The sequence below is a fragment of the Cylas formicarius genome, unplaced genomic scaffold (genome assembly GCF_029955315.1).
Source record: "Cylas formicarius isolate icCylForm1 unplaced genomic scaffold, icCylForm1.1 PGA_scaffold_4__25_contigs__length_36172078, whole genome shotgun sequence".
NCBI lineage: Eukaryota > Metazoa > Arthropoda > Insecta > Coleoptera > Brentidae > Cylas > Cylas formicarius.
Genome location: NW_026844334.1, coordinates 11,808,037 through 11,824,884, shown reverse-complemented (window position 1 = coordinate 11,824,884; position 16,848 = coordinate 11,808,037). Strand labels below are relative to the sequence as shown.

The 16,848-nt window shown below is 35.6% G+C and overlaps 2 protein-coding genes across 5 annotated transcripts in view; both read left to right on the top strand.

Moving 5' to 3' along the window:
* LOC132701009 (beta-1,4-glucuronyltransferase 1-like) overlaps positions 1 to 10,590 on the top strand; it is a 45,714-nt gene extending 35,124 nt beyond the window's left edge. For 2 of the 3 annotated variants that reach the window (XM_060668623.1, XM_060668624.1), the window contains exons 2-4: positions 3,217 to 3,994; positions 5,042 to 5,617; positions 8,788 to 10,590. In XM_060668623.1, coding sequence (XP_060524606.1) covers positions 3,377 to 3,994; positions 5,042 to 5,617; positions 8,788 to 8,985 — 1,392 coding nt within the window. In that variant the 5' untranslated portion in view covers positions 3,217 to 3,376 and the 3' untranslated portion in view covers positions 8,986 to 10,590. Of the gene's footprint in view, positions 1 to 1,378; positions 1,436 to 3,216; positions 3,995 to 5,041; positions 5,618 to 8,787 lie in introns of those variants that run through there. The other variant, XM_060668625.1, reaches the window with a different exon arrangement.
* A 538-nt stretch (positions 10,591 to 11,128) lies between these two features.
* Positions 11,129 to 16,711, top strand: LOC132700338 (protein ROP). 2 transcript variants are annotated; one of them, XM_060667574.1, is made up of 9 exons: positions 11,129 to 11,294; positions 11,667 to 11,984; positions 13,409 to 13,512; positions 13,644 to 13,792; positions 13,847 to 14,062; positions 14,116 to 14,422; positions 14,492 to 14,737; positions 14,788 to 14,978; positions 15,274 to 16,711. In XM_060667574.1, exons 1-9 carry the CDS (start codon positions 11,267 to 11,269, stop codon positions 15,491 to 15,493), a joined length of 1,779 nt encoding a protein of 592 aa, XP_060523557.1. In that variant the 5' UTR covers positions 11,129 to 11,266; the 3' UTR covers positions 15,494 to 16,711. The 2 variants fall into 2 exon arrangements, with proteins under 2 accessions (XP_060523557.1, XP_060523556.1); XM_060667573.1 differs by lacking the exon at positions 13,409 to 13,512 and adding an exon at positions 12,043 to 12,146 and having other exon boundaries at positions 11,130 to 11,294.
* Positions 16,712 to 16,848: the final 137 nt, after the last annotated feature.

Here is a 16,848-nt window from a genome sequence, read left to right as displayed (position 1 = left end):
TCAAACATTTTTTGATGTTTTTTTCAAACGCATGGCATAGGCAATATGGGCATGGGCACCATGTATTTTGTAACTATACACACCCGGTTAGAAAAGAGTATCTTAAATATCACCAAAATTGCGAAAGCAGGGTTTTTGAACATGAAAGAGTCACACTTCATAATTTTTAAATTGAATGCTCATTTATTTTTGTTGCAGTGAATTAGTAATATAGTAAGGCCTCATAATTTCAAAATTTTGTTTTTGTTAATTACCAAGCTACAGCAACACCGCTTTTTCAGTGAAAACTACAAACAAGAACCTCTAGGTATTGAATTTTATAGTTCTAGCTTTGGCAGTTTTGGAGACATTTAAGTGGTGCGGTACTTTTTAATAACTTGATATATGAAGTTAACGTTTGGTGAGCGGGTTTACAGTGGCACTCATAGATTATTCTATATTAATTTATGCTATTACTGATTTTGCGGATAGATCAATACCTATTACTAGCAATAAGTGCATTGTGCAGTAAGTCTTAGTTTATATACTTACTTTAATAGGTAAGGAATTGAATTATAAGTTACAAAAGTAAAAAATATTTCAGGGTAATTAGGCGCAGCTAAAAATCATTCAAGTTTTTATTTCGTTATTTAATAAATGTGTTTTCGGGCATTAATCACTTATTGACGCACAAAATATCCAAATTCATTTTTTTAGTTATAAATTTAAAGTTGAATTATTTTTTTTTTTTGATTAAATTCGGGTTTCCAAACATTTAATCAAAATGTATGTAAGTAACTATCCAGATAAGGATATTTCTAATAAATGTCCAACAATTTTGAACATATGTTTTCATCTTACTCACTTCCTTGTTGAAAATGTACCATGTAATGTATTCTACAATTAGCGTGATATTGTTTTTTCACAGCAGGTCTCAAACCTCAAATCCTCAAAGTCAAAACTCGGAATAAAGTGATCTAACTGCTAACCCATAGCAGTTTCTAATCAGTCTAGTCTAGGTATTCAATTTCATTCTCGTCAATTAGTTATGCAGCCTCATTTGACTAAAGCAACCCCTACATTTCCCGATTTGACACCATTTATCTACACCCGTATAATAGAAGACTGCGAACGATGACGTTTGTTCAATCAATTAGCGATTTTTAAGCTCGCGACTTGCTAAAAAAAGTCAAACCGCGGCCTTGGTAGAACAAGAGATCATCCTAGGAAGAATGATAAAAGAGACAATATTTAAAAAATATTGCGTCATCGCCCGTAGTATAGTACGACGTAGATAATAGGAACTCAGTCCTATTCATGGTACTCATAGCCGGTGCTGAGCAGGTTGTTTGGTTCTTGAAAAGATTTCCGGATGTCGGTGATTAGTCACTCGACAGCAACGAGAACTTAACGATGTAACAATTAGCTCGAAGAATTTGTGCGTGCGTATGCGATGGTGAGTTCAGGTTTATCAAAATTTACAAACCGATTAACTACGTGTACTTTTTTGTGGTTTTGAGATATTAATTATCATCGGTTTTATTTGCACGCATTTTGACGTAATTCGTTTGTTTTTTGGTTGACACTAAATTTTCGCGCGTTTTTGTCAAACCGGAAAAATTAATTACGATTATTAAAATTAACGTCAATTCAATTCTACGATGATAATGCTTGTCGCTCATTGTACAAGGCAGGTTTTCACCTTTTTTCGGGATTGAAAACAATGGCGGGTTGGTTTTTTTTAACCGTCGCCATTTTAAAATTAATAAGAAAGAAATGTGTCGATAAAACTATGGTTTACTTTTATAGTAATTCTCCTACGACTTACCACTTACTACCACACTTTTTTTAGCATCCCGTAGTAATATTTCTTATTGGTTGAACATCTATTAATATTATTTAAGAACTTGTTCTGCATTGTCTATTTTTTCTTTTAAATTAGATTTGACTTAAACTTAAAAAGAAGTGAATATTTGCGTAGACGCAGTTGTCATGATTGTTAAATACGCAAGTTTAAAGTGAAATAACAGAAATTTACATGGCTCGCTGATCAAAGAAATTGGTTATGAAAGCATAGAGTTTATCAAATTTTCCCATATATGCCACAAAACTTTTGGCATGCACGTATATAACGCACATACGTAAAAACAATATCTCGAAATGTCAAAGTGTCAAAAAATGATCATTAAATAAACGAGTTAAGAAAGTCTTGATGAATATAAATGTTTCTTTTCTTTTTTTTTATCAACTGTTATGTAATTATTCGTTCGCTTAAACCAACTGTTCCTGGTCTGATAAAAAAGAATTTAATGCCTCGAGCTTAAAAAAATATTTGTGTGTAAGCTAAGATTAAGGTATAGCTTAACAAAATGTTATATTTGGTTTCGTACGACTACTAACCAAAATTGTTTTCGTGGACATCCTAAAGAATGACGATTAGATAGATATTATACTTGCAATAAACTGCATCTAATGTGGTGGGTTTTTTTTAATAATTGTAATTTGTGGATACAATTCATAAAATCGACGTCGTGTAATATCGTTGGTCAATATATTTGTGGCCTTAAAACCTATTTCATAGGCTGGATATGTTAAGTACGCTGGAACTGTATCAGGCATATTTTTTTCTGTATGGTCCGTGTTAAAAGACGTTTGATTTGTGGGAACGTTATTCATTTGAATTTTGCGAAATGGTAACCTTTTCGAAGAGGCTGTCCTTTCACTCGCGAAGAAGCCTTAAGATGATTATAATGACATAATTCGCGCCGTGGTTGAAATACTCTTCTAAGAAGAAGATTGGTTTGACCCAAAATTAGACAATACCATGTCGCGTAATGGCGACGTAATATAGGCTTAATACGTTTTTAAAAACACCAGCTGGGTTAATAATTAACTAGTGTTCGAGTTGTTTGTTTTGAGTTTCAGCGCATTAACTTATTACACAACTTCTAACTAAACTACATCTTTCTGCAAATTTGTAAAAATTTTATTAAAAAAAATATTCGATTCTTTCTTCTTTGTTTTTAAGGATGTCGAAAATTTCTTCCCAGGTTTTGAAATTGAAGTTGAATCAAATCAGTAATTTTTTGAGTAAATAAGTTGACAACCAAACATGTCGAGCGTGCCATTACAAATATATTAAAAGATCTTGGTGAATTCTGCGTTGTCGAAAAAAAAAAACGCTACGGCCTATTCTTAAGCAAGCAATCACGCAGTGACGCCCCTTCCTTGTTGCAGGTCTCGTCGAGAATGAACCCAACTCCGGAAATCTGTTGACGATCAATGGGTTTACAAGAAATCAACTGTTACTTGCACGCCAGACCGCCAGGACGCAAAAAGTGTAATCACTAAGCGAATTCGTCATGAGCAAATGAATTAGACGAACGGCATAATCACAATGTACAACAATAGAAAGTCACTCATTATTAAAGTCCTCATCATAGTCTGTCTGATTTACTTTGCCATACACATCATCACCAATAGCGCCCCCACCGTTATAAGAGAACTTCAACAATCGGGTAGGAGCCTGGCCGCTCTGGACACCCAGAGTTTGGAACAGACGTCCTTGGTCCAGGAAATCGCGGTACCTACCACCGTCAACATCACCAAGACCTCTACTTCGGCAGCGTCTCGCGCTTCCGAAGATGTCAGACGGGTACTTACGGTCTTCGAAAAGGTGAAGGAGGTAACGCAATGCCTGGATCGATCTGTAGTGCCAAAAACGCAGCAACGAGGTGACTACTGGGTGTTGTACAACTACGTGACCGCGCAGAGGACGTTTAAATGTGAGGAAAGTGTTACGTACACCACCCACGCGGACTACTCCTTTATGGACAACCTAGTGCCATTGTTAGAAAGGTGGAGGGCGCCGATTAGTATCGCCCTGCACGCACCCGGTTCCGATTTCGCGAATACACTGGAATCGATCGCGCACCTGAGAGACTGTACCACGTCACTGGTCAAGGAATACGTCACTTTTCATATTTATTTCAGCACCAAACACGTACCCAAAGAGGCAAGTACTATTCATATTTTTATTTGTAATTTGGTCGAAGTATCCAAAATTATATCAACATGTGTAGCTTCTAATGAAGTGACTATTTTTTTCTGCTGCGAGTCAGTTGCACAGAATGTGCTTAGGAGTAGCCCTGAAACTTTCGCAAGTTTTCAGTGACTAGTGGTTTTGGTATTGGCTATCTTAGTAGTGGCCTTATTTGCTAGTTTTTCGTTACCAATATCTGCCTCATATAACCAATAATCAATAAGACATCAAATTTGTCATTGTCTTCTTTTGGTGTCGAACCAGCTACCCAAAATCGGTTACGGGAATGCTTGCTAATCCAATTCTGTGGAAGTTCAGCAGTTTCATTCTCTTTCAGTCTGTGGTGGCCAAATTATATGTAAAGGAGCCACGACAGTTCAGTTATAAAGTGAGTCGAAACCAATAACCAACATATAGTTGAAGTTGAATAGTTCAAGTCTTGGAATTGTCAAGGGTTTCAGTTTATGCTTCGCGATGTCGCCATATGGGCTAAGTGCCTATGGAACCTGAAGTCAGGGTGATGTTATCTGGTTATTCCACATAGTAAAGATCGGAGAACTATTTTAAATCACTGTGTAATTAATATTTAATAACAAAGCAACTCTCAAGTCGCAAAAATCGCTAACAGCATTAACAGCAGACAACCAAATCGGCGTCCAAATTCAAAATGTAAAAAGTCCCAAAGCATCCGTCTCCTCTGATAAGTCTAAAGTTTTACGCGTAGTAGTAAAATATGCCCGGAAAGATTAAGGGCTTATGGGCCCTATTGGTTATTACTTTGGTTGTGCCCTACTAACCATATTGAACTTTTGTACTGACCTGCCAATCTAGTTAGAGTGATTTATCATTTTCTCGGATTTGTACTGGGGTAGACTTATAATAATCCCTCAGAAGCTGATTAAGTCACCAGATTGTTGCAGATTTCGCTGATAGTACTTGTCATAAAGCACAAACATCAGTGTGTGTGCAGACATTACGCAATTAAAAAATAAAGAGTAATCGTATCCTTTTCGTTTCCAGGTTCCCAAACATAATCACGTGTTCGAAGAGCCCTACAACTGTTCTCTAACTCCGCCGTATCTCAACGTATCCTCCGATCAGATGTACAAGGCTCAGAAAAATCTTCTCTACCCTGTAAATGTGGGTCGTAACGTCGCTAGGGAAATGGCTCAGACCTATTACGTTCTAGCGTCTGATATTGAACTGTATCCTAGTCCTAATATTAGCACCAAGTTCCTAGATATGATCGCGACTAACACCGGGCCTCTTCTGAGCAAGAACCCCAAGGTGTATCCACTGCACATATTCGAAGTCAGTGCCAATGCTGCGGTTCCCGAGACGAAGAACATGCTGAAGGAGATGCTGGGAAACGGGACCGCATTGCCTTTCCACAAGAAGCTCTGTCCGGGTTGTCACAGCGTGCCGAAGGCGAAGGAGTGGCAAACCGCCAACGAGACGGAAGGTTTGCACGTGTTCCATGTGGGGAAACGAATCGGTAGTTTCGTGCATTGGGAACCCATTTATATCGGTACCCATTTCGACCCGTTGTATGACGAACGACTCAGCTGGGAAGGGAAGAGTGATAAGATGACTCAGGTCAGTAACTTTATTTACATCAATATAACGGGAGCGTACTTCGTAACCATTATATCTATATACCTGTAACGAGGATATTCCAAATTCCCAATATTCCTGGAAATTAACTAATTATTATAGCAACTAAACTAAATCAATTATTTAATTTGAAACAATTAAATTAAAGTTATTAAACATGTCGACAAATAAAGAGCTTTAAATTTAAACTTAATAAAGATTATAAAGATTAACTCAGTTTACACCTCCGCCTAACATAATGATTTTATTAACAAAGTACCGACAAAAAAAAACAATATAAAAATCTTGGATTGATAAATAATTTTTTTTTGTCAAATTATGTTTAATTTATGAGCAATAACAATTGCACTTTTTTTGCAGGAAATCAAAATATTTGAGAGTATTTATTTATGTATTTTTATATAGGAAAAAGTGTAAATGATATTCAAGACACCTTATTGGTGATGTCTGATTTAGAATTAGACTGTTAATAATAAAAAATTGACCCGAATTGTCAATCCTCATCGCTATTAAAATAATTTCCTAACTTCTGAAGTAAACTTCTGATGTAAATGTAAATTTCACGAACAACCCAACGCACTAAATAGACGATTTCATCGGTTTCATGAAAGTAATAAAATTGTACTGCAACGTCTCGGATGTACCAGCGCTTTACGCAATTATTAATTTGACCGCTACATGGTGGTGTTAATCACATTTCTTGTTTTCGTTAGTATGATCAGCGTTTATCGGGGAATACTAACCGTTACTATGAATTTATTATGAATAAGGTTTCGAGTTTACAATGAATTGTTTTTTGGTGGCTTATACACAAAAATATCATTGCTGTTTCCCAAAAATGATATGTCAGATTCTGCTTAGGCGAGCGAGGAGTATATTATAAAAATTAAAATAAATTTAGAAAACCCGCTCATTCACGCCGAGAAATTCATGGCCGTTACAGACATAAACCGACCATAAACGTGATTAAAACAATGTTGACACACCAGTTTTGCTTTTTCGACAAAGCCGGTTATTTTTAAACTATTTTTATTTTAACTAGCACCCGCAAATTTCTCAGAACAACTTAAATTCTGAACTTATCTCTACCTACATTTCTATTAAATTTTCGCAAGGGATCATCATGTTTTCTAAGAATGTAATTGAAATTATGCCATACACGCTGTTGTAAAAATGTTGTTACACAAAAACATTTTGTTTTAAAATCCCGAAATTCATTTAGAAACTCAGGTCGCGTTAAAAGCGCCATTTGGCGTATTTTGATTTATAACATGTGTGGGAACCATATAGCTACTAGACATATTGAGGCCCTTGCTTATGCTGCTATGTGAATAAGTTTGTAGGCAGCATTTTGCGGCAGTATTTTATCAAAATATGCCTAAATCTCGTTAGATGTTCTCCGAGTTAAGTGTGTGGAAATATAAGGTTGTTCGGAAAGTCATTTCGTTTTTTCCCGTCAGAGGACTTAATTACGTTTTTTCGAAACCAACTTCACACTTAAGCCGCATAACCATTACATGTCTTGAGAGCTGATATTGCAAGGCTTGTGTGTGAAAAAGTTCTATTAATTCTACGCAGTAGTTTTTGGTTGGTGCCCTTTTAAATATGGAGAGCAATAAGCAGCATTTTCGTCATATTTTACTTTTTTACTTCAGAAAAGGTAAAAATGCTGTGCAAGCGAGAAAAAAATTGACGGCTGTGTATGGAGAAGGCGTGTTAACAGTACGCCAGTGCCAGAACTGGTTTGCAAAATTTCGATCCGGCAATTTTGATGTCGAAGATGCACCACGGTCTGGAAGGCCGGTCGAAGCTGACAAAGATGCGATAAAGGCATTAGTTGATGCAAATCGGCGAATAACCACACGAGAGATCGGTGAGAGATTAAATTTGTCGAATTCGACTGTTTATGGCCATTTGAAAGGCATGGGCTTAACCTCGAAGCTCGATGTGTGGGTGCCCCATGTCCTTACGGAGCGAAATTTGCGTCGTCGCGTTGACGTGTGTGATTCGCTCCTCAAACGTCAAGAAAATGATCCATTTTTGAAGCGGATTATTACTGGGGACGAAAAATTAGTTGTATACAACAATGTTAAACGCAAGAGGTCATGGAGCAGAAAAGATGAACCGGCTCAAAGCGTGTCAAAAGCCAACATTCACCAAAAAAGGTGATGCTCTCCGTTTGGTGGGATGTCAAAGGAATCGTTTTTTTTTGAGCTTTTGCCGGACAATACAACGATTAGTTCAGAAGGCTATTGTCATCAACTGAACAAATTGAATGATTCACTTAAAGAGAAGAGGCCCGAATTAATCAACAGGAAGGGTGTAGTGTTCCACCAGGATAATGCGAGACCTCACACAAGTTTGGTCACTCGCCAAAAACTTTTACAGCTTGAATGGGACGTACTGCAACATCCACCATATTCTCCAGATCTGGCGCCTTCCGACTACTATTTGTTCCGGTCCCTGCAAAATTTTTTGGATGGCAAAACCTTTACCTCAAATGAAGATGTCAAAAACCACCTGAACCAGTTTTTTGCCAGCAAGGACCAAAACTTTAATGAGAGGGGAATTATGTTACTGCCAGAAAGGTGGCAAAAGGTGTTGGACCAGAATGGCCAATATATAATTTAATAAAATATTTATTCATTATACGAAAACTGTCTTTCATGTTCCCCAAAAAAAACGAAATGACTTTCCGAACAACCCAATATAATGATTCTCCGCGCATACCCCTACATTTTATCCACTAAACAGTTCTGCTACTACTACAGAACTACTTTTTTTTTAGTCGTGAATTTATATGGTACTGAAGACAAAATTGTTGCTATCAAATAAAAACAAAAATCTAATTTTAAAAGCGATGTGTTTATTTTTGCATCGAGTTCAGACCTCATACACAGTCATCATACAAGAATCAGTTCTGATTGATCCATTTCAAATCGACTTACGAACCCTTCTGGGACGGATCGTAAATCGGACAATTATGAAGGAAAGCCTGAACTGTTCTTGAAATGCACATGCGTGTTTTATTTTACATTTAGATATAAATAAAATTAAAGTTCAGAGTGAGGTTCGGAGTTAATTACTTACGGCATTCGTTTGATTTTATCAGTGGACTATAGAAAATCCAACCATTTTTTTTTAATTTGCAGGGATACGCCTTGTGCGTTTTGGACTACGACTTTCTCATTTTGGACAACGCTTTCCTGGTTCACAAGCCAGGCATAAAGGTCTACAAACAGGACCCGAAAAGGTCGATGCTGGCCGCGAAAACGAATCAACTGATCAAGAAGATAATTTTCCCGGAACTGAAAGTGTTGTATGGCATTAAAAAAGGCTGTGCTGTCTAGGTATGCGCGCGATCAAGCGATTTACCCATGTAATTTAAATGGACACCGAGTTTAGCGTACGAATAGCGAGCGACGTTTAAGGAAAAATGTGATTGCGTAGTACTTTTAAAAATTAGCGTCTAGTGGGTCTGCAGTAAAGCCTAGATCGGTGATAATCGGAGGTTCGCTGTAGTCAATTGAACGTAATGAGCGATTGGGAAATTTTTAAAATTGTTGTGTACCTATTAGCGTAGTATTATTTTGATAACTTTAATCGTTTTAGGGTGAAACTTAGACTTAGGGGAAGCTCTAATTTTCATGGTTGAGGGTTGACGCGCAATTGTTTTATAATATCGATCTCATAAAATGGGACTATGTATCGTACCTACTTAAGGTTGATGTATTCATTAGCTATTCAAAGTCGGGTATCGAAATACATTTACGAAAAATGTAGATCTTCCTCTAGCGTCTTCAAATTCGATCGGTGTTTGGGCTCTTTGGTTTTAATGTACCTACCTATCCATATTTATATATCTCTATCTAGTGTACATATATCACTACGTATTTGCTCACGAAAATACCTGTTTGAAAATGCAGAGAAATCCAGGGTAAATTTTGACAAAAAAAAAATTGAAAATATATACCAAGTATAGCCTATATATTTTACTTAATATATGCTTATATATTCCTGTATTGGCTGCTTAACAAATACCATCTAAATTAGCCATAATTAGACGGATCCAATATCATGACATTTGTAACTTAGTTAAACTGCCTAATGTGTAGACTTGAATGATATTTAATATTTTAAGTATACTTACATTATCGCTATACTATACACGTTTCGTTAGCATCTACAAGACTTTTTTAAACTATAAACGATCATTTTCCTATTTTTGTTAGAATAGACTGATATTTTTAACTGTTCATTGTATAGAGTCTCAAGTATAGATACCAATGCAAAATCGGCAAAAAATATTTCTATCTTATGTTTCAGAATTGAACTAACAAAAAAAACAAACGAATAATATTTCTTCTGAAAAAATAAGCAAAGATTTGCTCCCTGGGTATTTATCTGGATATTATAAAAATAATATTTTTTGCTGAACCAAATTGAGGTTCTATGAAATGAGGGATTTATTATAGACCGACGATTTTAAGAGTATACTAAGCGGTTTGCAAAAGCGCTATAAATAAATTTATAATCTGTTACTTATTAGCCAATAGATACACTCATAAGTGCATTTGCTCAGTATATTTATTTTTAGTCATAAGAAGATTCGCCCGGAATCACGCATCTTTTAAAATTTTGAGTACTTATTTCATATGAAATTACCGATAATGAGAAGAAAATAAATCTGTAGTTGATTTTATACAGCCCTTCCTTAAAGAATTTTGTTGTATTTTAATTCGTATTTTTTTTTAAATTGCTAGTCCTGTTAATATCAGGGACAGTATAGATTGTATGTTCCCAATGTTATATGTTAGTCCTATTTGTTTGCTGTATTAGCGTTTATTGTGCCTTAAATCCTGTAAAAATGTCGTGATCATGATAAGCGAAACCATAATTTTTCTACTATTAAATGGATATAATATATTCTGGAAGGAAATAAACTTTTTACCGAAGTTATCGTTGTCAATCCCTTACATTCCACCTTCCCGGTTACATTCTCTCTCCACAAAAGCAGGATTATAAAAATGTGGATAAGCATAACGAAAGAGGGAAACAAGCCGTCAATGACATCACAACTTGTCAGAGTTGGGCAGCTTAAAAAGTTACTTAATCCATTGTTTTGAAATTCAAATATGAAAGATAAAACAAAATTCCTGTTATGTCATTGATTCCACAGTTAAACTTAAATTTTTTCAAGGTGCACAAATTGTTGATAAATTACGGATGCCGAATATTGAGCGGATAATCTTAGTAATATTGGCCAGCTGATCGGAAATAGTATTTTCCCTCTCTTATATCTCACAAGCTTGAAGATAAACGCTCCACAAAGCGACATTATTTTTAGGGTTCGAAATTTTACGCAGAACAAAAAAAAAATGAAATAATACATTGTGAACTCATTGACGTTATGGACAGCATTTCAACTAAGGTAAGTCGCGGTGCGGAAATTCTATCCATATACCATGGGTACTTGTTTCATTTCGGATTATACCAAAATCGCAAACCTATGATCTTTGGACTTTATTGTTTTTCATTTTTTGTAGTGCGAGTGATTAACTGTGGGGATTTTTTGCTAGTACTTTATTGAAAATAGGGCTGTTTTAATTGTTGAAGTGTATATCCGACGTAATGGCACTGAAAGCTCAAGTGGGTCAAAGTATGTATGAAAACTATCTCTACTTCTAGTTGTATCTACTTCATAATTTTTAAAGTTTCAAACAAATAATTCCTTGTGTCCGATTATCTGTTTTTGTTTCGTTTTTGATCATTTTGGAACATCTAAAAATATACTAAAACCAAATTTCTGGAAATTTTATTCCATTCATTGGATGCAAGTCCTCTGACGTCATTTCATCAATATTTTACCAGAGATGTAATCAGCAATCCACTGAGTCAGAGGGCATTTATAGTAAATTGTTGTTTATCATACTTTTTTTATTATTTCCGGATTATTAAAATTTAATAAACAAAATTCCAGTACATTGTCATTAAAAATTTAATTAAAACGTGGATAAATTTTATTTTGCAGAAATTATGAACGAGGTGATCAAATACAGACCTCCAAAGAAAAATGGACCCACAACGGGCGGTCATCGTTTAGAATGGCGAGTCCTAGTTGTAGACAAACTGGCAATGAGAATGATTTCCGCCTGTTGCAAAATGCACAACATTTCTGCAGAAGGCATAACCTTGGTGGAAGACATTTTTAAAACGAGAGAACCATTACTTACCATGGAAGCTGTATATCTTATAACCCCTTGCAAGGAATCTGTCGAAGCATTGATGAGGGATTTTGATTCATCAAAACATGTGATGTATAAAGGTGCCCATGTATTCTTTACAGAAGGTAAATTTTAGTGAATTTAATTCTATAGGTGCTAAACAAGGTTACTTTTATTCTACAGCGTGTCCAGATACTTTATTTAATGAGCTAGTGCACCATCCTGTAGCCAAATACATTAAAACTTTAAAAGAAATCAACATTGCTTTTATACCAAATGAAGCGCAGGTATAGAAATTATAATATTTAATGCAACATTAAGGTTTGGCGCTTAGTAAACGTCTTACTAACACCTCTAACTGTAACTCGCCTTTATAATATTCAAAAAGCTTATTTCATATATAGGGTGGTTCAAATTATAATAGAGAAATTTAACGACATATTCAGCAGATAAAAATAAGTTAAAAAATTCATTCAAAGTTATGTAAAAAATGCTACATTTCGGTATTGAAATATTGCAAAAAAAATTTTTGGAACATATGTAACTTTTTTACTTGTTTTTATCTGCTGAATAGGCAGTTACAGTTTCTCTATTATGATTCAGACCACCCTGTATAGCAATCTGAACAAGTCTTTTTTCCGCGCCTGCCCATCAAGTGTTTTCGTCAATAAAATAAAGTAGACAAAAAAGTGTTTGTAAGCTGTGCCATGGTATTCACTATTTGTTGTTATATTTAGCTATTTAGCTGAAAATGATCACATGCTTTGATCCACGGGGACAAGTAGTATAATCTTGCGTAATGTAGTTTATTGCTGGATTTTACAACCTGTTTCAATGGCGAAGTTTTTGGGATTTCCTTAATCAAGTTTGAAACACAAACATGGAAACACTTAATAACAAAATTGTAAATAAAGTTATTTACATTTTAACAAGCCTTTAATTAACAGATCATGTTACATAGGAATTCAAACAATTCTTTTGATGAAGAATATCTAGAGGACCTTTTAGTAACCTAATTATAGGTCTTGTGAGGTTATAGTGTGGGTTTAGGTTTGGTTTAAACCGAATTTTCGCAATGAATCCTTTCTTAATATCTTCAAAAAATGTCCACATTGACGTGTGTAATTCCCCATATTGCAATTGATGAGGAGAAAATGCAGTGAGGGGGAAGAATTGAGTAACTCCTATGCTGTAATAGTTTATACTATAAAATTATTTTATGCAAAAATAAATGGAAAACTGTTATTTTATTTCCCGTTAAAGAGATCTTTAATCACATATAATATGCTGTGAACCAAAGAGCAATTAATTATATCGGAAATCATCTAATTTCCAAAGTTAAGGAGACACCCAAATGTGAGGTACACCATTGAATTTACGATAAAAACTTAACCTGAAAGCACCAAAGTTGTTGAATCTTGAATAACTCTCTGGGAAATCGTGTGAAAATTCGGTTTTTGAAAGGTTTTTGTCACTTGTGTGCTTTATGTGTAAAATAACGTCAAAATGAAAGTATTTTCCAAACTTTACATTAATTTTACGTGTTCAGTCTGCCCCGAGGAACTGTTCAATGAGCTGTGCAAGTCTTGTGCGGCCAAGAAAATTCGCACGCTAAAGGAAATCAACATTGCCTTTTTGCCATATGAATCGCAGGTGTGTGGTGTGGTTTTCTTTGTATAATGTGTTCTGTTTGCTTCCTATATGCTTCTAACTACTAATCACGCACAACATTCGTTATATTTTGGTCGCGGCGACAAAATTTTGTACCAAAAACCGCATTTCAGGTGTTTTCTTTGGATTGCGCCGAAACTTTTCAGTATTACTACAACCCTTCTTATTCCCAAAAATACAGCGCCAATCTGGAGAGAATGGCTGAACAGATCGCCACTCTATGCGCAACCTTGGGCGAATATCCTTCCGTTCGATACAGAAGGTATTAACTTTGTCCTCCATAGTCGATTATTAGCTGACCTAGCAATTATTATAGCGATTGGGATCGCAATGTTGAACTGGCTCAACTGATCCAACAAAAATTGGATGCATATAAGGCGGATGAGCCAACCATGGGCGAAGGTCCAGAAAAAGCTCGTTCACAATTGCTAATTTTAGATCGCGGATTTGACTGTGTATCGCCCCTTCTGCATGAGCTTACGTTCCAAGCCATGGCTTACGATTTGTTGAACATTCAAAATGATGTCTATGAGTAAGTGTAAGGGTTTAGAAAGCGAGGTGAGAGGTCATGTGGTATCACTTTAGATATGAGGCTTCTGCTGGGGTAAAGAAGGAAGTGTTGCTTGACGAAAATGACGACATGTGGGTGGAATTGCGCCATCAGCATATTGCAGTGGTTTCCCAGAATGTCACAAAAAATCTAAAGAAATTTACGGATTCCAAAAGAATGACGGCGAGTGATAAACAGTCAATGAAAGATCTATCTACTATGATAAAAAAAATGCCTCAATACCAAAAGGAGCTGTCCAAATATGCCACCCATCTCCAATTAGCTGAGGATTGCATGAAGCAGTACCAGGGATATGTTGATAAATTGTGTAAAGTGGAGCAGGTAATTACTGCGCCATAACGGGGGAAGTAAATTATTTTAATTTTGGTCATGGACATGGACATTTTTTAGGATTTGGCAATGGGCACAGATGCTGAAGGCGAAAAAATCAAAGATCATATGCGTAACATTGTTCCCATTCTCTTAGATCCAAAAATTACGGATCAGTATGACAAAATGCGCATCATAGCTCTATACGCGATGACCAAAAATGGCATAACCGATGAAAATTTATCCAAACTTGCCACGCACGCTCAGATAACTTCCAAACAGACGATCGCCAACCTCCAATACCTCGGAGTTAATGTGATTAATGAGGTAACGTGGAGTTTGCCAACCATTTTCCGTTTTTTAAAATTTGCATCTAGGGCAACACTCGAAGGAAACCCTATACGCCCCCGCGAAAGGAAAGAATCACTGAACAGACATATCAAATGTCGCGGTGGACGCCGGTTGTCAAGGACATAATGGAGGATTGTATAGATGACAAGCTTGACCAAAAACACTTTCCGTTTTTGGCAGGCAGGGCTCAGAGTAGTGGATATCATCCGCCATCAAGGTTAGTCGCATTCTCTTAAAAATGCACTGTTAAATTGTATAGGTACACTCCTCCTGAATTTCTCCTGCGTCGGATATTGCCAAATATATCTGAAATTGCCCTCTGAAGAAGCCAGCATCATGTTTGGCGAAACGTCAGCAAGCATGAGGAGAGGAGAAATCCAGGATTGTATCTACAAGTTTCACAGCGTGCGGAAGTTTCTTTGACAAAAAAAAAGTTATTGAACTGCAAAATTTTATATTCTTGTGTTTGACACTGAAACTAATATCTTCTCATTACTCTCTAAATATTTCAGCGCGCGGTACGGTCATTGGCACAAGGATAGAAGCCAACAGACTGTGAAAAATGTACCCCGCTTGATTGTTTTTATTGTGGGGGGTGTCTGCTTCTCCGAAATACGTTGCGCATACGAAGTGACCAACGCCCTTAAAAATTGGGAAGTGATTGTCGGATCTTCTCACATATTGACCCCAAAAGCTTTCCTTGAACAACTCACAGCCCTCACACCAAACTAGAACACACCCAAGAAGGTCACTTTCAACGTCACGGTTAACTGATACAGCTTTGCATTCTTGTGTTGATACAATTTACATATTCACGACATTGAGAGTCTAAGCTAGGAGTTCTGAGATGTTATAATGGATGTACATAATCAAATAATTTATCTTTTATGTATTGTTACTCGTTTTATTTATTTAGTAATGTGTTACAGGTATTAACAAGAAAGTTTAAGACTAATGTTCGGTATTCCATTTAGTTGATTCAGTATTTTTCAAGTTAATGCTGTGGATGTGATTGTTCTATTAAGAAGCGATCATTCATGGTGTTAGGTGATATTTATCGTACTTGCGTTAGAAATTAATATGTCACCTTTCTTGAATTTTTCTAACATTCGTAAAGTTTTATAAATTCACTTACTGTTTACTGCCTTAATGATTGTTAGATCATTAGAGAACTGTAGATGAATCTAGTCTAACGATGCACATAATATATTTATCTAGCAGTTAATCCTTGAATTTCTTCTAAACAAAAATTGAGGTATACCTCTCCTATTTCATTGGATGTCTACAATTTGTTAGTTTTTTTTTTCTTTAATTTGAACTTATCTGACTTTAATTAACAAAAAAAATGTCGAACGAGAAAATAATTAAGTTCACAAGAATTTCACGACGAATACCAAAAATCATCAGTCGCGTTTACAAGAGCCCTGAATTGCAAACAAAATCTAAATGGTATAAAACCAACTTTGAAAATAACAAAAATCCTTTTAAGTATGAAGTCAATACAATAGCTCTGATCAAACTAGAAAGGTAAAAAAGTTATTTTTTTTTTTGTTTTATCGGTTTTATATTCGTTATTTGAAAGAGTTCTTACCAAGCCAGGTTGAGGGTTTGTAATTGGGGTTCTTGACGCGGACCAGATGTTCTGATTGAAAGGGTAGGAAATTTTTTGGTTGACTCGTTTTTAGCTTGTAAATTTCAGTTGTTGAAACTTGTTTGATTATGCCAGTATTTATGTGAATACACCAAGTTTTGGGATTTTATAAGTAGAAAAATATTGTTAATAATCTAAATAAATATTTCATTGTAATTAAATTTTCCGTATTGTGAAAAACTAATCGCATTTCCGTAATGGAAGTATTGTAAACAGTACGTTGTACTTATTCGTTATTGTGCTATATTATATTGTCTAAATCATGTCAATTTCAAAAGTTAATAAATCATAGTCCTTGACTTTAAATTTTCTATCAACGATTATTTAGGGGAGCCCAGACCTGAATACATAAAAGAATACATCTTTAATTGTTACGAATACATCTTTAATTGTTACGAAGGTAAGTTAGTGCATTATTATTATACAGGGTGCTGGC